Source organism: Acanthochromis polyacanthus, chromosome 15 (genome assembly GCF_021347895.1).
Source record: "Acanthochromis polyacanthus isolate Apoly-LR-REF ecotype Palm Island chromosome 15, KAUST_Apoly_ChrSc, whole genome shotgun sequence".
Lineage (NCBI taxonomy): Eukaryota > Metazoa > Chordata > Actinopteri > Pomacentridae > Acanthochromis > Acanthochromis polyacanthus.
The window spans coordinates 21,734,751-21,757,236 of NC_067127.1; the positions used below are offsets into that span (position 1 = coordinate 21,734,751).

The 22,486-nt window shown below is 40.2% G+C and overlaps 1 protein-coding gene across 2 annotated transcripts in view; it reads left to right on the plus strand.

The window, feature by feature from the left end:
• The first annotated feature begins 13,188 nt into the window (after window positions 1-13,188).
• ttc27 (tetratricopeptide repeat domain 27) overlaps window positions 13,189-22,486 on the plus strand; it is a 101,288-nt gene continuing 91,990 nt past the window's right edge. For both annotated transcript variants that reach the window (XM_022199140.2, XM_022199141.2), the window contains exon 1: window positions 13,189-13,487. In XM_022199140.2, the coding sequence (XP_022054832.2) occupies window positions 13,397-13,487 (91 nt within the window). In that variant the 5' untranslated portion in view covers window positions 13,189-13,396. The remainder of the gene's footprint in view (window positions 13,488-22,486) is intronic.

Below are 22,486 nucleotides of genomic sequence, written 5' to 3' on the forward strand. Positions count from 1 at the left end.
AGTGAGTGCCATACTCAACGCTAAAGACAGTCCAACAAAATATTGGAGTGTGCGACGTTTTTTGGGACAAGCAGTTTATATAAATACACTTCAGGTTTAAGCTACTTTGCAGATAGGTTGTTTAGCATGTTCGAGAACTTGCTACCGTTCGCCAGTGAATTCAGTCAGTCGCATTGTCTTCTGTCTCTTCATGCAATCCCAGACTGACCTCATAATGTTGATATAAGGGCTCTATAGGTGTCAGACCACAAGCTGCGGGATTCCTTGTTCTTCTTATTGCTGAAAACAGTTCTTTTTGACTCTGGGCGGACGTTTGCGCAAGTTGACCTGCTGCAGATTGAATTTGGGACAACCCGATGGCTCCCTGCCAGTTCTGGTGAAGGAGAAGAATCTGAAACCTTTGGTGCCTAAAACTCATGCGCACTAAGTAATGCGTGACTTCATGCAGTATGTTTCACAGATTCCTGCTCATCATGAATAAGTGATCAAGTCACTATGAATATATGTGATTTGTTAACCCTTAACAGATCATCATTTAATGAATGCTAATTCACAATTACTTCATATATGTTAGCGTCAGGCTGCCCTATTCCTCTGATACTTTTAAATCTGGATAGAAAGATGTTTGAAACTAAATTAAAGATGACTTTACAACAGAAATGAACATGTTTACAGCCTGGTACAAACAACAGTTTGGTCTCTAGCGTTAATTTTCCAATTTATGGTAACTGTACAATGTGTGAATTTTCTGCATTACTTAAAGTTATGCATCATTAAGAGTGAGATAATTTTGCCAGAGGATACTTTTTGGCCCAGAGATGTTTTAATGAGCCACCTCAGCTTCACTCACACTCCACCTCGTTGTTGGTTTTTGGATTAGAGTTGGGAGGAGTCAGGCACTGCTACGATGGCAAGGGACGGAGCCACCACGCTGAGCTTCAAAACCACCGTTGGGAAACCTGTGGGTTCTTCCATCTTTGTATACAGTCCACAAAGTCGTAGAACCACATGGCTGATGTGTCGAGGAGGTGAGGGAGGGCTGATGGGAAAACAAAAGATTCAGCTTTAACAAGAGAGACTGCTTTGTATATATCCTGTTTGTAACTGTTAGTCAGCTTTTGTTTTGAAACCTTAATCACATTCACTATTGTGACCATGAGTCTGTGTCAGGAAGCAATCATATTAGTTGTATTCAGAGCGTCAGAGAGACAAACAGCTTCATGGTGTTCAAGTCGGAGGGCTTGTTTAGTAACAGCTCTACTTAACATGAATCAGTTGTCTGCGTTTCTGCACCTTTCTTGTCTGATCTATTACATTAGCTATCAGATCCCATGTTTTTTTCTGTCTGCTTTGTACCAATCAGCTATTTTAACTCAGAGAATGTTTTTAGGGGACTACACAGTGGCTTGTTGGTTAGTGCTGTCGCCTTCCAGCTAGAAGATTCTCAGTTCATGTTCTGGCCTGGACCTGGGAGGGATTTATATGTTCTCCCTGTGCAGTGTGGGTTCTCTGGCAGTCCAAACACATACTGAGGTTAAGTGGTGATTCTAAATTGTCTGAAGGTTTGAATGTGAGTGTGATTGTTTGTCTCTATTTGTACTCCTGTGATAGACTGGTGATCCGTCCAGGGTGTCCCCTGCCTTCACCCAAAGTCAGCTGGGATAGACTCCAGCCCACCATGACCCCAATGAGGATTAAGCGGTGTATAGATAATGGATGCATGTATGGATTCACACGAGCAAAATTAAAATGACTGATGCTGATTTGCTGCAATGAAAGAGTGAATTTACGCTTTGCAGATTGTCTCACTGGTCCAACCATTCCATTGGTTTGATGAAAATGACCTCTGCAGGTCAAATGAGCTGCACCAAATAACGACACCATGGTCTGGCTGCTCATCTGAACCTTCAAGTCTTCTACCTCGTCTTCTCCTCGTATACTAGTTCAAAGTACTCTTTGCTCTGTTCAGCGCTCCTTTCACTTCCAAGCTTTGATTGATTCAGATGCTGTTGACAGTGTCTTGGATATGAAGTCAGCACTTCAGTCAGGGATTCCCCTTGAGGCCTGTCACTCACCCAACTGTTCCCCTGACAGTTATTCTGTCCGGTAATTATCGTGAAGAGGTATTCCTCCAAAATATTTATGTAGGAGCTTGTTATCTCTCTGCCCAGTCACCATAGCTATGACTGCTCATGAACTGCTCACTGTAGTACCTTTTCCCCATCAGCAGACCTTACCTGTCACTATCAGAAATACATCAAAGGCTGACTTGCAGCAGGTATAATCAGGCTCTTCTTTGTCTTGAAGAAGAATAGCACGTTATGCCCCTGCACTGACTACTGGGGCCTTAACATCAACAACCTTTGATTGTTTGTGGTTTTGAGGCCCTTCAAGGTGTCACCACCTTCACTAAGACTGATCTCTGGAATGTACCCTACCTTGTCAGAATTGCAAACAGATGGCTGGCAGGTTGTGGTAAATATAAACTGTAATCAGAGACTAACTTAATGGAAGTAGGCAGGAAGAAGAAACAAAAGCCAAGTTGAGGTCCAGGAAATATCCAAAAATCTAAAAGCACGGTTGATTTTGAAAAACAGAATTAAAAAAAATCCAAAAGAAGCAAAACTCAAACCAGATGGGCACAAGCAACGCAAGGAAGAAGTCAGGCGGGAATACAGGACGTAAACGAACAGGTGGTGAACAGACAGATGAACCAGGAGACAAAACGGCCAGAATTGGTAATGAACAAGGAAAGATGCCGGAAAATATATACACAGTGAACTGAAGAGGAAATAAGATAAAAGTGAAACTAATAGAGGAACTCAAAAAAGAAGGGAAAACACTCTAAAGGAGGAATTAAAACAACTGGAAACATGAGAGGATGGACATTTCATGAATAAGTCCAGAAACAAACCAAACAAGGAGTAGGACAGTGCCAAGTTAAAAACAGAATACAACACACCTCTGACCACTATGAGTACCTGGTTATGCCACAGTTCTGTGGTAGTCCAGGTGCTCATCAACAATGTACACTGAGATTACCTGAACTTATTTGTCTTCGTGTATCTTAGTAACATTCTGATTTTCTCCCAGATCCAATTTGACCATGTTAACCGTGTCTTTTCAGCCATTTGTCAAGGCAGAAAAGTGTGAGTTTCATTTTGTTTCTGGTGCTTTCTTTGGGTATTTTTGCCTCAGTGTTGCTGATGCATTGAGAAAATTGCTCACTTTGCTCAAACCAGTGACCACAAGTTACTGTCACCCAAACTCACCACTCCCTGTCACTCACCAACCACCACATCAGGATTAACTCCACCAATACCTCTCCAGCTTCAGCCTCCACCTGCCAGCACATCTCCTCCACCCTCCCTCAATCCTCTCCACTTTCTTCTTCAATTAAACTGTGTTTAAATGCTGCTAAGTTCTCCTTCTTTTCCTGCATTTGAGTTAAACTACACCAATCAGCTCCACCATTATGACCACCGATAGGTGAAGTGAATAACATGGATCGTCTTGTTATAATGTAATGTTTTGCTGGAAAACTTTGAATCCTGACATCCGTGTGGATGTCTGACATGTGCCACCCACCGAAACATTGCAGATCAAGCAATAAATTGCCATTCAAACATGTGTGTTTACCAGTTTACTCGCTTTTATGCTCATTCTCGCTCTGTTCATCAATCCTGTCTACCAGACATTTCAATAAAATATTATTAAAACATTATTAATGTGTTTTCCAGTTTGTTGTCACTATGAGCAGACATTGTAATTTTTGCAAAATTGCATCCCAGACAATACTGGATGAATAATGATCAGGGCGCCTCCTAATGCAAAATAGGCTTTTAATAAGCTAAGAGTCTCCTCACATCAGCCCCTGTTCTGGCTCAACCCGACTCTTTCATGAGCTCGTGGTGGAAGTGGACACTTCTGGTGAGGGAGGTGCTCAAACGCAGACTAAACTGACTGACCACAAGAGCCATTACTTGAAGCAATGCACTTTACAATGATCATCAAAAATCTTTTTTCATGGCCTCTGCTGCAGTAAATATGTGTGAAACATTTTTTTTTGCCTGCATAAGTAGCAGCTTATATTTTTACTTTTTCTTTCATCTAGTTTTTTTTTAGAATTTAAACAGTTTCTATCTCCGTTTATTCATTTGACAGATGCTTCGTCCAAATGAGGCACAGTTCAAGCCAGATCAGGAGAAGTCTGAAAAAACTGCATCACTCTCAGCTCCATAAGGCAGGTAGATGCATGAAGTAGTATACAAATTCACAGCAAATGGCTGTTTTTGGGGGAGAAGAAGCCAGGATGGAAGTGAAAGTCAGAAAAATAATATCAAAACAGGTGAGTATATTTTGAAAATCAGGTCAAACAAATATGGATACCGCTGGCAAACTAAAGTGTGATATTTTATGCACATACTAAGAAGGCACAGAGGAGGAGAGTTTGGTCTGGAGGGCTAGTCACTGGTCACTTGCAGGTTATAGTGAATGAGAGGGCTCATGAACCTGAGTGAAGTCAGTATAGGCCAGGTTGATGACATGTGATATTACATGTCTGACACACAGCTAAAGGTTCCTGTGTCCTGTGGCCGAGTAAAACACCACAAATATAAATACTGCATTCTGCACTGAAGTGTCATTTAAGTAAAGGCATTTAAATTGTCATCTGTAACTGACTGTGACTGTATGAAGCTGTTTTTTTTAACTATTTTATACAGGATTTTTCACATGGATCGATCTGCTGATTATCTTTTGATCAATTGTTGGATCATTGAGTGACTGTTAAGTTGATAAAAATACCATCTGAGACACTCCAAGCACAAAGTGACACCATCCATGTATCAATAATCAGAATACTGACCGCAAATTGCCACATTTTAAAAGCTGCAGCTAAAAAACATGGGGTATTTTTGCATCAAATTGCAAAACAGCAACTTATTAATTTTCTCTCAATAAACTAAATAATTTAGTGATTAATCTATTTTGTTCTCCTGATATTTACCATTTTATTGATAGCAGGGGTGTCAAACATAAGGCCAGCGCCCCAAATCCGGCTCACCAGAGGGTCCAGTGGGAAGACTTTGCAAAATGTGAAAATGACAGAGATGAAAATAAATACTTGGTGTGAAAATATTTAAAGACATTGAACTTTGTGCAATATAATGTCAGTCAGCAGCTTCAGTACAAAAGAGTTTGGTTTACTGGAACTTGATTGCTCATGCACCGAGACAACTTTCAGGTATTTTTTTATGTATAAATTTTTTACATTTACAAGGCAGGGTGACAACTGAACCTTCTTCTTTAATAGTGTGCCAGTTCAAGAGGTCAGGATTACTACACAGATGTGGAAATGAATGTAAATTTAAAATATTTTCTACACCTTGACAAGTTGTTTTGATCATACAGTAAAATACTGTATTGTTCAGCTCCAGATACCTGTGACGAAATGATCTGTGCCTTTGTAAGTACACTATGATCTGTAAGTTGTAATGCACAAATGATAAACTGGGGCATAGTACTGTTGAAATTGCACTTATTTTTCTTTTTAAAAAATCAGGTTAAAGATAGGTCATTAAATGTGAACATTTTCAAAACTTTCTTGCACTAAAACAAACGGGGAAAAAAATGGTGTTGTGGTTATTTATAGGTTAATATATTGTGATTTTACTGGTCTAGCCCACTTGAGATCAGATTGAGCTGTATGTCGCCCCTGAACTAAAATGAGTTTGACACCTCTGATTTATGGCAACACAACCTCATATTATAAAAACATTTACTTCACTGTAAAGTTACTGTAAGCTGTCAGATAAAAAAAAAAAAAGTTTTTTCCCCTGAAATGTAATGGAGAAGAAGTGTAAAGTGGTGTAACATGCTAATGGTCAAGTAAAGCACAAATGTCATGAAATTGTGAGTACAGTACTTGAGTGAATGTTTGCTTAGCTACGTTCTAGCAGTGCGTTGTAATAAGGCTTGAAATGCACCCTTCTCATCAGAGGCGCTGACCTTAGGAAACACCACCGCTGCTGCTGTAAGCATGTGTATCTGCAGCAGCCGGCAGCTCCATCACCTTTGGAAGCAGAAATTATAGTGAGCTAAAAAGAATAGCATGCGAGTGTCACACGGGTGAAGATGAGTCAGTGACCAGAGATGAACCTCTGCCCCTGCTGGAGTGAGCTCTCTCTTTCCATTTGTGTGCCACTTTACAAACAGGTGAATGCCACAACTCCATCTCTACATTTGCTTTGCATGTGAGCAGATAAAAGAGAAGGAGCTTAAAGCGTGATCTAAACCAACATGTGATCATGCATGCTAGGATGCTGCTTTAAGCATCCCTAAGTCTGCAGAGCTGCTTGGCTTAAAAAAATGCAGCTTCACCGCTGAACACGGCGACAAGAAACGACATGGGAATTCTTTGGAATGACCTGGTTTTCTGCATTGCTCATAAAATGTGTTCTGATCTTTATCTGAGTCACAAGTGCTGACAAACACCTTGAGCCTTCGCTAATATTAATCATAACAGTAACTTTGTTTGCACTGTACAGTTCAGAGTAAAGCACCTCAAAGGGCTTTACTTCAAACAAAGAGAATAGAATAGAAATGACAGGACAATAAAATACAAAAAGAAGGAAAGACATCATGAAAGAAATGATTGGATCTGATTATTAGATGAAACTAATAATGAGGGAAATCTAAAAAGAAAACTTTAAAGGGTTCATTTAAAGCAATTTACTAAACCAGATGATCTGAGCTGGTGCTGCACAGAGGATAGGTGGTTAGCACTGTTGCCTTGCAGCTACGTAGATGATCCCCAGTTCCCATCCTGGCCTTGGCCTAGGAGCCCTGTGTGGAGTTTGCATGTTCTCCATGTGCATATGTGGCTTTTTGTCCACGTTCTCCAGCTTCCTCCCACAGTCCAAAGACATGCAGAGGTTAAATGGTCACTCTAAATTGCCAGTAGGTGTGAATGTGAGGGAGCTGGAAAGCATCCACCTCACTAAGGTGAAAGTACATGTGCATATTGACAGGCTGTTTGTTTTGTGGTGGGAAAAGCCTGTGTTAACCGCTCTCTCTTGTGTTCATGGATTGCACACGTGAGGATGCGGTCACAGGATGCCAGCAGTTGTCACTTACCTGACTAGGCTGAATTGAGAGATTGGCTTTGAACTGTGTACTTCAAGTATAAATGAGGTTAAATTATATAAATGTGTGTTTTAAATCGAAGTGTGGCCAGGTCAGGGTAGTGTCACTGTGGTGGGAGGAGACTGAAGGCTCGGTAAGCGATCAGTGCACGGTGTGAGCGGGAGGGGATCAGGCTCAAGCTCTCGCTCTGAAATCTGCCACCATCCACTGCACCTGGGCGACTCCTCTGTCCTGCTGTTTGCTTGGTGAGCTGTGTATTTTTGTATGCGGAAAACTAGTAAACCTGGAGCTCTGGAACAAAACTGACTGGTCGGTTGCTCTTCATTGTGCCATCGTGTTTTGCCTTTTGATGCTGTTTGGTTCATCCAGTTCGCAGAGGTGTGAGTGTGATTGTTCATTTGTGTGTGTAGCCCTGTGATAGAATGGTGACCTGTCCAGGGTGGCCGCTGCCTTCACCCGAAGTTGTGTATATAGCAGCTGTTCATCCTGCTGCCATCAGGGAAGAGACTCAGATCCTTAAAATGCAGGACAAACAGGCAGAGAAACAGTTTTTACCCGTGGTCCATCAGACTTCTAAACTCTAAGCACAGTGTCACTTTTAATAATTAATTATGTGCAATCTCCTGTCCATATTTATTCAGTTTTACCGGCTTTATTTGATCTCATTACCTCCACACTGTACTGTCTGTATCTTGCCTCTTTTGCATATGTTGGAATTCTGAATATAGTTTTTTTTATATGTGCATTCGATTTTCTTATTCATTGTTGTTAATTTAGCTTGTTTTAATGCACCGTCCAGTGGCAGCTACTTATATTATAGTCATGCCCCCATGTATGGTGACAATAAAGCTATTCTAGTCTATTTTAGTCTATTCTATAATGGATGGATAAATGGATGATCTGAGCTCCTTTGAACAGCAGGTCCAGATATGAGGGCTGATGATACGGAGTGCAACATCTCAATGTCTTAGTTCTATTCTACAGAACATTTAACAGACCAGTTTTTGGCCTCACCTGGAAACAACTCTCATTTGGGGCATAACTGTATACTCAAAAGCCTTCACAAAAAATCAGAAGGTGACAGGGAAACCAAAAAATGTAGTGCTGTTGCTCCAGGACAATGTATCAGTGCACACAGCACAAGTTACAGCAGCAGAAACCGTCAAATGTGGCTTTGAACTGTTGCTCCACACACTTTACTCACCCAACTTGACACCATCTGACTTTGAGCAGTCTTCCAATTTTCCCATAGTTTGCCATTAATAGCTATGTGTGCGTGTTTGTTCATATTTCCATCTGTCTATCTATAGGCAGATTTGTCAATATGATGGCTCACAACCATGCAGAATGCAGTCACAAAACTTTGCAGTTGAAATCAAAATGAAAGCCAGGTTTCAGAATGTGTGTTTGGTCCAAGTCAGAATGTCAACACATTGATAGGCCCTGTGAAGCCATTAAGCATTCCCATTACTAGTGGAAAGAAAAATGAACATTCAGATTTAAGTATTAGAATCTCTTTTGCCAGCAAAAGCATCAAACCAGTGTGTTTTGTTGCTGAAATTAGACCTGCACAAGATTCTTAAGGTCATTCCACAGCATCTCTATTGTGATCAGGTCACGGCTCTGACTCCCTAACGGGGGATTTTATTTCCCTGAAGTCCTTCTGTAGTAGAATTGTTTAGATGTTTTATGGTCCTGCCGCATCACTTGGCTTCTGCTGAATTTCAGCTGAACACCACCCTGACATTACCCTGGAAAACACCTCAATAAACTTTTTTAATTCATTCTCCCCTCAGTGGTAGAGCTGTACAGATCCAGAAGCAAGCAGCCCCAGATCATGCATCACTGAATGGTGTTCTGCTGATGGTGTGCAGGCTCTTTTTATGCCTTTACTTTCATCAGTCTACAGTAGCAGAGTGGTCCACAGTGAAGTTTATTCTGCAGAGCAGCAGCTTCCTCTGTGGTGTCCTGTTGCAGACATCAAGCCTCTTCATACGGTATTGAACAGAAATGTAGACCAAAGAGTCCTTTAAGCACTAAACTGGAAGCATGTCTTTGGACTAGCGGAGGAAGCCCACACATGCACAGGGAGAATATGCTAACTCCATGCAGAAAGATCCTAGGAAGGAATGTAAATCGGGAATCTTCTTGCTGCAAGGGAGTGTTAACCACCGAGCCACTGTGCAGGCCACATGGAACCAAATGGCAGTTTTTCGTGTTGTTGGGGCATCCTGAAAATAAGGAATTACAATAGTCCAGCCTGGAAATAACATATGCATGAACTAGTTTTTCAGCATCTCTCTGAGACAAGATGTTCCAAATTTTGCCAGGCAGTGCCTGCTCGGAGTAACTACTGGTAACACGGTTGGATGTGTTAATGTGTTTCTGAGATGTTTAGTTCCAAATGCAATAACAAATTAAAAAACAAATGAGCCAATAGACACCTCCAGACCTTGTAAAGACTGTCTGCTCCAGAAGCAGGTTGATGGATAGCTGCATCAAGTGACCTGGCTAGTGCCCACATATGCTGATATGTGGGAACTCCTTTAAGACTGTTGGAAAAGCTTCAGATGATGACTTCATGAAGCTGGTTGGAGAACAAAGAGTGTGCAAAGATGTCATCAAAGCAAAAGATGGCTTCTTTTTGCTGATTTCATAATTAATGAAAATTGGAAATAATAAAGAAAACCATTTGAATGAGTAGCTGTGACCAAACTTCTGCACGACCACTTTAAACATTTCTACAACTTCCAGCTGTTAATATGTCATTTGAAGTGCATTGTCATCACATAACCGATAAAATATACTAACATTTCAATTCCTGCAGTGTGTCCTGATATTTCTCTGTCATCAATGTTGTATTTATACCTTTTTTTTTAAGCTCATCATATGATGTAATAACACATCTTCTGTTGTATCAAATCAGTGTGATATTGCAGGTACTATCCATCCATGTATTCTGTCCAGAGTCTCTCCACATAGCAGGAACAAAGTCTGTCTGTGAAGTTAGAGGCTGTGGTTGACAAAGCTGAACACTGTTTTTGCTCATAACACACCTGCACTAATAAGATGCCTTTGCTTTCATTGATGTGACATAATTAGGCTTTCAGATCAAAATATCAGTCAGAACAGAATTTATTTATATCCTTGTGCCCCAATTATTTCCAAATCTATTTTGTCATTGTATGGCTCTTAAAACACGAGGCTCCTATTATTTTATACAGTGAGCATCTTGAAAAAAATAAATATATGAAAGGTTATAGATGGTAGCTTTAGTTCCCTTTCAAAATGCTCTGTAGGACCTCAAAGACCTTTTTTGTTTTTAAATGTCAGTGCAGCTTTTCTTACGTTGTAAATCTGTGATATGGAAAAATGTATTTGTAGTCTCATAAAATAAACATTATATGCTTGAAGATGAAAGAATCTTTGTGGTACTAAATCAACAGCGCAGCAGATTATCTGTGGTATGGTCTTCACTTCATTGCTGACCTCTGCAATACTGCAGTAATTTGTCTTAAAGGGGAATTCTGTGCTTACTTGTTGAAATGACTGAAAAACAGCCCAGAGCATTCAGTTGTATTGAGGTACAAGAACTTCAGTAAACTAAAAACAATCCAGTCTGTGAAGCAAATGTGTTTTCATTTGGTTCTTTGTTTGTTCACAGAGATATGAGTCAAAGCACTGGTCCTGAAGGACAAACACAGACTCAAGTAAACTCATCAGGAGCAGGAAGACAAAGGATGTTAAATGCAAACCTTTAGCGAAGAAGTTCCTGTGAAGTTACAGTTTTGTAGCCTAGCTGCGCTAGACAACCCATGGCAATGAATTTAATTCTCTGCCAAGGTGGGTCTAGTTACCCTCCATAAGGCTCGAGGCTGGATTCTCCTAAAACTGGCCGGACCAATCACCATGAAGTGTAGAGTCAGAAGGTGGGCGTAACGAAGTGACGACAGAGGCGCGACAATTCTGACAGAAACAACCAGCGCACAATAAACAGTTATCTTTTGACTCGGCTTTGGCCACAGCCCTTAAAGATTTGAAGCTAAAATTCCTCTTGAAAGATAAACAAAGGACGGCACTGAAGTGTTTCATTGAGAAGAAAGACGTATTTGGACTTATGCCGACGGGATATGGCAAATCCTTAATATACCAGCTGGCTCTGCTGGTTGGGAAGCTAATGGGACTTAGCCACAATCCGCCGGCACTCTAGGAACTACTTCAGCCTATTCGTTGCGCTGATTGGTTGCATACCTACCCAATTGCTGCAGAGGGATTTGAAAAACAACCTTTTAGCCCGCCTCCCTCCCTGTCGAGCGGCCCTAGACCCTTGTGCCTTCAGAACATGGGTCTCGCGCGGCTAGGCTAACAGTTTCGTAGAATTGCACGTAAATTTGACTTTTAGTAGCCAAAATATCTTAACCTTGATCAATACACTGATTGTGGAAAGCATAAATGTGGTTCAATGGTTGGACAAACGTTGCCCACAAATCAAAGTCAGTATCCTGTGGGGTGCACGGTTATCAACCAGACATAGTATCATGAACTGGGTTTAATTGTAGAATTTCAAAATTCGATTTTTTTCAATTCCTCTGGCAAGTCTTTTCCATGAGAAGCCATGACACAGACATGCAGATTCACGCAGTCCTTAGATTCAAACCTCAGTTCTGATGTTTGCAGCTCTTTTCATGCTCATGTTCATGTTCACAGATGCTCTCAGTTTAGTTTCAGTGATCACAGGTCTTCTAGCTTATGTTTTAGTGATCACAGGTGGATTTACTTTTGTTGCATTGAGGTTCTACTTTCTGGCCTGTTTTAACAATATAGCCTTTGTTTTAGTAGCATTCATTTTGATTGCTTATGAGCACAAATGCTTGATGCAACATTTAATCATTTGACATTTCAGTGATATTACACAGGGCTGTACTCACTACTACTGTACGACTGTACCTCAGAACAACACCTTTCTGGTTCATTTGAGAGAAAACAATGACTAACTGTGTGACCTGCATGTATGTTAATATATGAGGGATACAAACAGGGGCTAAGGTTGCATTGCTGTTTAAATATACTTAAATAATGAAGAATGTCTTCCAAAAACATTCCACTATACACTGATTACACACAAATATATCTTCTTCTGAGTCCATTCATCTGAAGTGCTGGATGGCCACAAACTGTCTTTTGCTAAATGACAGAAGGTCAGGAGTGATTTGGTCCTCAACAAAACAACGACCATCAACAGCCACTTTTGGGCCATTAGCAGCCAAACTGTGCCAGAAATCTGAATGTCATCTTTGATTCAGCAATAAAATTGGACAAACACATTAACTCTGTGGTCATAGGGTACTACTTTCAACTGAAGAACATTGATAAAATCCATCCTCTGTCTGAATGACATGACGACAGTGACCATTGCATTAATTTCCACAAGCCTGGATCATTGTAACTCAGTACCAGGGTACTGTCCAGTCCTCATGAGTGTGGAAATGCTTTAGGACTCTTAAACTGGTACCAAAAAAACAAAAAACAATATCCTTGTTGTGTTTTACAGCTGTTATATATGTTAAGTTGTGAAATAAAAAAATCTTAATATAAATAGATTTTTTTCTTGCTATAATCATTTCATTTATTTCTGCCATTCCATGAAACCCCAAACGACCAGTTAGCCTGCTAGCTTGACATGCCTGTAGCACTTTGACCCTGGTGTTATGTCACACCAAATTAACCAATAGCTGGCCAGCTCAAATGGTGATTGGCAGGCAGTGCTTCCTGAAAAGGGTGAGGCCAGCTGCAACTCATTAGTTATACAGTCACAGTGAAATTAATATGATTTAATTTGAAATTATTCATTATTTTTAATAAAAAATTCTTTGTAAACAAGTAATAAACATATATTGTTAATTATTAAATAAATGACATTATAACACTTTAAAGGCAGCACTCAGCTGTACTTTGGTATAAAAACGTGTTTAACAGCTAGCATGGGCTGTGCTTTCTCTGCGCGTACTGAAATGAGCCGCTTCATCCCCGTGCACGCCTTCATTAGTTTTCCCACAATGCAACGCGCATCTGTCATGGCTGCTTACTGATGCCACTTGCACCACATGGGTAGAAATAAACATTTAATCTGTGAATGAAGAAGTAGTGACTGGGCTCATTGACACAGCGGTTGATCCTGAGCTCTGAGCAGACCGTCCTGACTGAAGGCAGCGGCTCTTCCTCTCTCTCTAGCCGGACCAGAGGCTCCGCGATGCCGCTGGACGTGGAGCTGCCCGTACTCCGAGGCTTTTTAACAGCCAGCGAGGCAGCGGAGTGGAAGCAGAATGTCTTCAGTAGTGCAGGTGAGACACTGGCCTGTCTTTTACTGTTATTTTACCGCGGAGCTGACCGTTTATTTAATGGGCTGAGCTCCGTGGACGTGGCTGCTCCAGCAGGTTGTGGTCTCGGTGACATTTAAACGCGGCGGTCTTCGGACTTTTCACCATTCCGTCTCCGGTGCCGCCGTTACCGGTAATGACAGGGTCTAAATGTCATGATATTGGAAGCTCTTTGCGCTACAATTGAAATGTGAGTTTCATAGCTGCTTAGCGAGCTTTTAGCTATGATACGGTTCGGTCTTTGTCGTGTGTAAAAGTCCCACCAGACTCTGTTTAATTTTCGGTCAATTTAAAATGACCTTACTATATAGCAGCAGCAGTTGTCCCGTTGAGTAATAGTGGATAGCGATTTAAAAATAGTATGAGTGGTGTTGTTATTCGGCATAGATTGTATACATGGATTTGTGTTACATAAAATAAAACGACAACTTCTATAATGGACATTAGCTAACATTAGCTTTAGTTCTCCCAATTTGTCAGGCGGAGTCTGGGGGAAATTCAGAATGAGATTTGGCTAACTGAGGTTCAGAGAGATGAGCTGAATGTAAACTCTTGTTATGTTATGTTGTATGGTATAGCCATGTGCTGAGAAGGAAGCAAGGAAGGCAGGTCGATTTTTCTGGCAGACTATCGAAGTAGAGTCTGGCATGACGTCTTCCTTCCATCTACCTGCATCGTGTCGCTCACATCTGTCAGCAGCTGCAGGAACGCTGGGTTCAAAGACATCCCTGGCAGAAACATCAGTACATCGCTGTTCTGTCCTGTATTAAACACTGCTGTAGCTTTAGCACACTATTTCCCGGGACCACATCATTTCTCCCCAGGCAGTGGACAACACTATTACTGGTGCAACTCGTCAGTTAATAGATGCTTTTTTAAATTTTAGATATGGCTGAGTCGTCAAGTCTTACATCATCTGTTATTTTTTAAATCAGTGTCTAACACTCAGTATCTGCTAGGGTTTACATGGAGATTCTATCAGGTATCAGTCTGATATTTTACCTGATATTAATGGGCTGTTTTCTGTCTAAAGTGGCCATAATTCAATTACTTTGTGTGTAGAAATGGTTAGATTGAAATATATTAAATAATTAAATTGTAATGTTAAGTTTTGACACATTGATGGAAAACGTTATCAAACTCGACACCCAGGTTTTAAGAAGCTTTGTCGTTCCAGAGGACTAAAGTTGTACAATACATGCAGGGAGATGAAAGAGGTGGTACTTATGTACGGGTGTTGGAACCCAAGTCACTGTTATGTGGTCTGCACCTCATTTGATTTGACTTTGTCTGCATGTTTGAAAATGAAACTGAGCTGTCTTAATTAGAAAGAGTCCCCTTGCACAGCTGAGAGTGAGTGACAGCGCTGTCGTTCCTCGACGATAAACGGTCCGTTGCACCCTGCTGAGGTGACCTACATGCCAGGATGTGTGCATCCGCAGTCCATCTGTCTGACACTTCATGGTTCAGGGCTGAGTTGTTCTCTTGCTGGCATCCTAAAATAACTAACATTCTACTCTTTGTGTCATTGCCTAAGGAGATATTTTATTTGTTTTCCTTTAATTTGATTAATTGGCCACACAGACACCTTCTTCCTCAAAGATAGCTTTGGAGTTGTCGAAAGGTGTACTGGAAGTATAGGTGCTGCTTATAGGGTGTGATTCTGTTCAGTTTTGCAGTGCTGAATTTAAACTCTGTACATTTACTTGTTAAGGCCAGAACCTTTTAAAAAAATGTCAAGCTTCAGTTCGATAAAATGTGGTTGAGTATCATCACGAGGTACCATTTGTATAGCACAATACATACACAAGGTAATTCAAGGTGCTTTACAACAGCAAAGAAATACATTCAGCACATAACTTTAAACTTAATTACTCCACCGAGGAACGCGGTGGAGTTATGTGACAATCGGCGTATTCAGAAAATTAATTCTAAAAATGATTTAAAGGTAAACATTAAAATCACAGGAATAATACATAATTAGGCAATGGAAGTACATTAAAAGTAGACATTAAGATCATACACAGTTAAGCCATAAAAGTGCATGAGAAGTCAAGAAAACAGACTGCGCATCTAAGAGAAAGCTGCCGTAAACAGTATGGTGTTCAGGCCTGATTTAAAAGAGTCGACAGTTTGAGTGGATCTCAGGTGTTCAGGAAGTTTGTTCCACAGATGAAGAGCATAATAGCTGAATGCTGCCTCACTATTTTTGCTTCTGGTTCTGGGAACACACACTTAACCTGTCCCTGATGATTTGAGGGCTCTGGATGCTTCATATGGAGATAATAAGTCCAGGATGTATTTTGGTCCAGGATCATTCAGTGCTTTGTAGACCAGAAGTAAGATTTTGAACTCTACCCTTTGACTATCAGGAACTCGGTGTGGTGATTTGAGGAGTTATGTAATATTGTCCAGTTTCAACTGCAGCTGCTTGATTGATTTCTTGTTACTTCTCCAAGGAACGTGGTGGAATTATGTGATGATCGGTGCACGTTTGTCTGTCTGTCTTTCTGTTTACAGGCATGTTATTTGGTCGCGGATCCGCGAAAATTCGCGTATGGAGGTATCAATTTTGAGACCCAACGTGAATCGCCCAAATTCGATGAGAAAAAAAATATAGGGTGTAAGGGGTATAGGATTGGATCGCACGTAGTTGTCAACAGTGCGCTGGCAAAAGCACGAGTTGGAAACAACGATTGGAGAGCATTATCGAAAGTTAGATGTAGCTGGGAAAGCGAGGTGCATGGTGTGCGACGATGAGACAAAATACAGCGACAGAGGATGCCAAGCGCTGATAGACCACATGAAAACGAAAAATCATGCCAGGAAATTGTGCGAAAAGCGCTCTAACCACCAAATGCCCAGCAATTTTTTCACCCGGCGGAGGGAAGAGACGCGACAACAGGACCAAACATACGGGATCAGTAGTGTGTACTTGCAACCATAGACATAATAAAGAGTAGACGCCGCTCGGGCTGCTGCGCAGCGAGAAATACGGCCGCCCTCTTGGTCCGGTCACCCGCTCCACTCAGCGCTGTTTGACAGCGCATTTAATCCATCTTAACTCTGACTATTAAACTGATTTTCACGCGTTTTTTATTTTTATTTTTTTGCTGCAAACATCATACATGGAGCTATGATACAGGACAAATGGTTCGACGTATTTTAATATTCATAGCGGGAAAAATAGATAATAATAATAATAATAATAATAATAATAATAATAGGTAATAGAATATTCTGATATTAAGCTCGACTGTAGACAGGTATTTTGTAAACACACACACACTAATATATGTTAGAGAAGCAGATAATGGCAGCAAAGTCAATTATTTTAATAATTTGAAGAGACCATAAACGCATTCTCTGAAATTTCAGGGTACAAAATTAATTGGACTAAATGTGAAGTTATGCCGCTATCCAAATCCTGCTTTAAGACACATTTCGATAACTGGAATTTCCAATGGGTTCGGAAAAACCTCAAATACTTGGGAATTATGATAAACCCAGGATTGGAAAAAATTGCTGAAGATAATTTTGACCCCCTGATATGTAAAATAGACCTTCTCTTAAAAACTTGGGACAAACTCCAGATTTCTTTATGGGGTAGGATACAGGCAGTCAAAATGGTTATCATCCCTAAACTGAATTATTTATTCAGTACTATACCTCTTACGGTCCCACAAACAATTTTCAAAGCATTGGATATATGTCTTAAGAAATTCATATGGGCAGGTAAGAAGCCCAGAATGACTCTCGCAAAACTTCAACTTAACACAGCTCGTGGAGGACTGAACCTGCCTAATATACGACGTTATCACAATGCATTTACCGTAGCCCAAATTATATCTCTAATATCTAAAACTCACAGAAAACCCATCTGGGTACAGCTGGAGGATGAAATCAACTCTCCCTTTAAATCTCCAGACTATTTGAATCAAACCCACAGAAATAACACCAAATCCAACCCAATTATAACGCATACCCGCAACGTATGGCTGCAGATTCACAAGAGAAAGAACTCGTTGCCACAACTTCATCCATCTGCACCTTTGTGGGAGAACCCCAAAATAAAAATAGGAGGGAGGACAATATTCTGGAGAAATTGGTATAATAAGGGAATTGAAAAATTAGAACATGTTTTTCTGGAAGGTAATGTCATAACATTTCAAGACCTCAAAATAACATTTGGCCTACCTGAAAAGGAACACTGGCATTATCTACAACTGAGAAACTGTTTATTAGAATTAAAACGGAAACATCCAGTTATATCTACAAAACCACAGGTGCAAGCAATAATGGAGAAACTCAGCAAACTCCCGCGATTAGTAAGCAATATATATAAATTCTTAGCTGAGGAAGAAAATAAAACCAACAAAAGTCTGAAAACCACATGGGAAAAAGACATAGGTATCGAATTTACAATAGATGAATGGGACGCATTGATTAAAACCATGTTAAACCCATTGAGGGATGCACGCTCCAAGCTTATTCAGTTCAAAATTTTAAATCGACTGTATTGGACACCTCTAAGACTTTACAGAGCAAAAATCACACAAACTAATACATGCTGGAGATGCCATTTGGCCCCTGGAGACTTGGTTCACATGTTTTTAACCTGTCCTAATATAGCTGTGTTTTGGAGAGGTGTCATGGCAAAATTATGTTCTATCCTGAAGAGTCAAGTGGTTCTTACTCCACAATTATGTTTGTTAAACGTTTTGGACCCAAAAGGTGCTGTGAAGGGGAAATGCTCCGGTTGGCTGCAGATTGCCTTAACCACGGCCAAAAGAATTATACTAAGACACTGGAAGGACCAAAAGGACCCTACTTTCTCAGAATGGTTTATTGCATTGTCAGAAACCGCTACGTACGAAAGACTGATCTACAAAATAAACGGACAAATGGACACATATGAGGAAATATGGGAGCCTTTCCTTTCACAAATGTAATGCCTACATAACAGAACAGTAAACAAGCGCACACATTACTGTTTTCTATGCTATTGTTTGGACAGAATTTTGGGACTGGCCGGGGAGGGGGGTAGGAGTTCAAAAAAAAAAAAAAAAAAATCTTCATAATGAAAAAATGTGTATTACATGGATCATTGTAATATTTGTATGGTTATTGTTATGCTTTGGAAGGAAATAAAAACAAAAATTCAAAAAATAATTTGAAGAGACAATATATGATTATGCCATATATACATATATAAACAAAATACTGACTAATGAACACATTTCTGTATAAAACAATAGATATATATATCTTAATTAAATGCGCTGTCAAACAGCACTGAGTGGAGCGGGTGACCGGACCAAGATGGCGGCCCCACCGCTCGTCAGCCCCAATAGGCAGTAGCGGTTGATGCGGCGTCTACTCTTTATTATGTCTATGCTTGCAACAACCCAGTGGCATTGCCCCACAAGTTCCTCAACAGAAGAGGCTCACTCCCATGGTCGATCGGAAAGCACACATAGTGATGACTTCATGTGGCCCATTCAAATTTGAATCCAGTATAAATATTTGGTTTCATCACATTAACATGACTTTGTGCTGTTTTTGGGGGGTGCCTAGAAGGTCCCATACAGACATTTTTTTTAAGCCTTCATGTTTAAAGAATTCTAGGTGTCAGAGTTCACCAGAATGCACCATTTCAGCCTTTAAATTTCAAAGGTTTCTCTGCTCCCTCACTTCCAAGGATTCACTTATTTGGTAATTTCCCAATGACATGCCTGCTGTTTGTCATTTAGCAACATTAATAAAAAAACGAGCTGAAGGATTTCGATGAAATTTTCAGGAAGGTCAGAAATAACATGAGGACAGAGTGATCTTGGCAGTGATGTGGCTTGTAGTCTGGATCCACGGATTTGTTCAAGATTTCTGTATTGAGAAATAGCGGTGAGGCGTCACTGTAACTATGACAACAAGAGAACACTACATCAGCTGCCTGCTGACAATCACATGATTGTGTTCCTACTACAAATCGACCACTGTGGACTTATCAGGACTTAATCATCGGAAATGATAAAAGTATCAGAATCCCATCAGTTCCCACCATTCCCACATTTTTCAATACATAGCATACACATGCATAACATACGCCTGTTCTCACTGCAAGGTCTTTTTTATTTTTTTAACTGAAGATTTCATCCATCAGAAATGATACGACAGCAGTTTTGGTGGAGTACTGTGCTCTGAGTGCTTTCCTTCTTAAGACTTGTAAACACACCATTACAATAATGTAACCTACTGAAAATACATGGATGGACACATTTGTGTGTGTCTTCTTTAGACAGAAAACCTTTGATTCTAGCAATGTCCTTCAGGTGGTAATAGGCAGATTTAGTAACAGCTTTTAAGTGTTTGTTGAAACTCAAAAGCCTGACAATCACTCACACAAGGAAAACAGCATACATTTATGAAACCACTAACATGACAGCTAAGACAGATATACTTATGCTATTTTAAATTGTAACCTCAATTTAAAATCATGTCAAACATTTCAAAAGCACATTATTCACAGTCTGTCACCCTGTGACACTAGAAAGTGGTTCGCAGGCAGAACTGAGATAACAAGAATGCTGATTACCTGCAGATGTAAATGTAAAGACCCCATGATCAGATTGCTTATCTTGATAGCACAAGTACATTATAAATCCTGAGCAACATCCAAGCAAATATTTAACTCTAGCGCCATTTTATGAAAGCAGCAACGACTGGTCTCAACTAAAGGAGATATACATGACATGAATGAATAATTAATTATTAAAGTGAGAGAATTAAAATGGAACCATATTGCAAGGGCAAACCTCAGGTCACACTGTCTACCTAGTATGGGGAGAGTTTGCTCAGAAGAATCTAATTAAGTTCTTCATTTTACAGTCGATTAAAAGTATTCAACTTGGCATCAACAACCATGTTGGAGGCTCTGTTGTGACTTTGAGGTCAACCATGTCCCTGTTTTCTGGAGCTACCAATCTAAACACAACCATTAAAGACAACACAGTATGCGACATACGGCACTTTAATTTACACAGGTAACATCGAGGATTCAGTACAAAGATGAGATGGACTTCTGTCAGAAATGTTATTAATAGGCAGTAAAAAGCTGTAACAAGAGAAGACTTTTAAATTGATATTCCAGACTTTAGTTTATCAGCAGTTTTAATCCAGTAAAAATGTTCATCTACATGCTGTGACTTCAGGAACTCTTTTGATGAAAATCAGGTTTTGAAATTTGTTTCCATGTCTGCATGATGTTTTTCATGCTTGAAGACGCATCATAAGGACGCACTTAAGACCACAGCAGAACCGCAGTGTTAATGATGAGTCTCAAAAACACAAATTAGACAACGAGAAGACAGGTGTTCTAAGTTACAAATGAGAAAGCGACAGCAAATGGTCCCTGTCTCGTCATTTTTCTTCTTTCTCAGAATAGGTTTCCAACTATATAGCTAAATACTCCTATATCAGAACTTGTCATTGTGTAGTGTAAAAAGTTTTACGGTGTTTGGAAAGAGGCGAAAGTAAGCGGATATGCTTGATGTGGAGGTAAGTGCATATTTAGGGAGCTGTCTATAATAGAGGAACCAAATGTGTAGAGGTGCATCTAAAGTATTTTAAAGAATGAAGGAATCATTTTTATGAAGAACTTCTAAATACAAATGGTGATCAAAATGTTCTGAGTCTGCACCTATTAAAAGCGAAAACATACCTGAATTAAATTAAATCGCTGTCATATTGCGCAACACTATCTTCCAGCGCTTATGCCAAGCTTTGACCACTTTCTTGAAGCCCTGTTCTCTAAGTGGGTAAACAGGGCTCCAGACTAACTTACTGGCAGCACTGGTGCTACTAACTCTTATCAAATATCAGAAGACTTTACATTTGTAGAGCATTTTCATCTAAAAATATATTCCCTTTGACGATACTTCCTTTATTAGTCTTATAAACTGGTCATGCTAAATTCCTCACTCGTCACTGATGTTCCCTGTCTGACATTCATTCTCTAGTAAAAACTAGCCAGGAGGCTGTAGTTCATTCTGACAGCTGTGAGACCAGAAATTAGCATTTTATCACATTGAAATAATATGTTCTTGTGTGATTTGATCTACATGGGCTGTTTTCTTTGAGCTAACGTTTATATGAGCCAACCACATTTTCAGCATCAGTACTGCAGTTGATCGTGTTCTCTTAATTATAAGAAGCCAAAATTGTGATCGCTGTAGTTTCACTTATCAGCCCTAGCACTGCGTTAGCCATTGTGAATGAGTGTGTGATCTTGTTTTTCTGTTTAACCAGCTCAGTCGATATCTTTCTGCCTGCGCCAGCACTCTTTATCATCAGGTGTTTCTGAGTCAGACCTCTCTCTCCACGTTCTGTTTTTCAAAATAGTCTCTTGAAGATTGTTTTATTTTGGGAACACAATCGCAGTGAAATGGATTGTTTCATACGTCAGGCTGAGAAAAACTAACTGTGCCAATGCAGAGGGACAATATACTGTTTTCAACCACAATAGCTAACACAGTAGCTGCTCGTAACAGCTGGAGTATCTCCAAATCAGCCTGATGATCATCATACACATGCATAAATGCATCGTGAAAACTCACACTCTTGAAACATGGTCACAGTCTGGAGCCCTGGTCAAGCACCATCTGTGTGGGATGTTGGTTCATCTCCACTGTGCGTACGGAGCGACCTTTTGACTTGAACTTCAATTTAGGGAAGAGTAAGAAGTTCCCAGAAGCCAAACCTGGTGAGTAGAGTAGGTGAGGAGCGATGATTTTGTTGGTGTGACCAAAGACATTTTGTCATGTTGAAACACTCAGTTGGTATCATGTGGCAGTTAAGGATGTTTGCACAGAATGTTCTCCCTAAGATGCCTTAGGACAGTACTGTAGTACCTGACTTATCCGTCAGAAATCATACACACTAAGCAGCCTTGGGGGAGTACTGCGCTC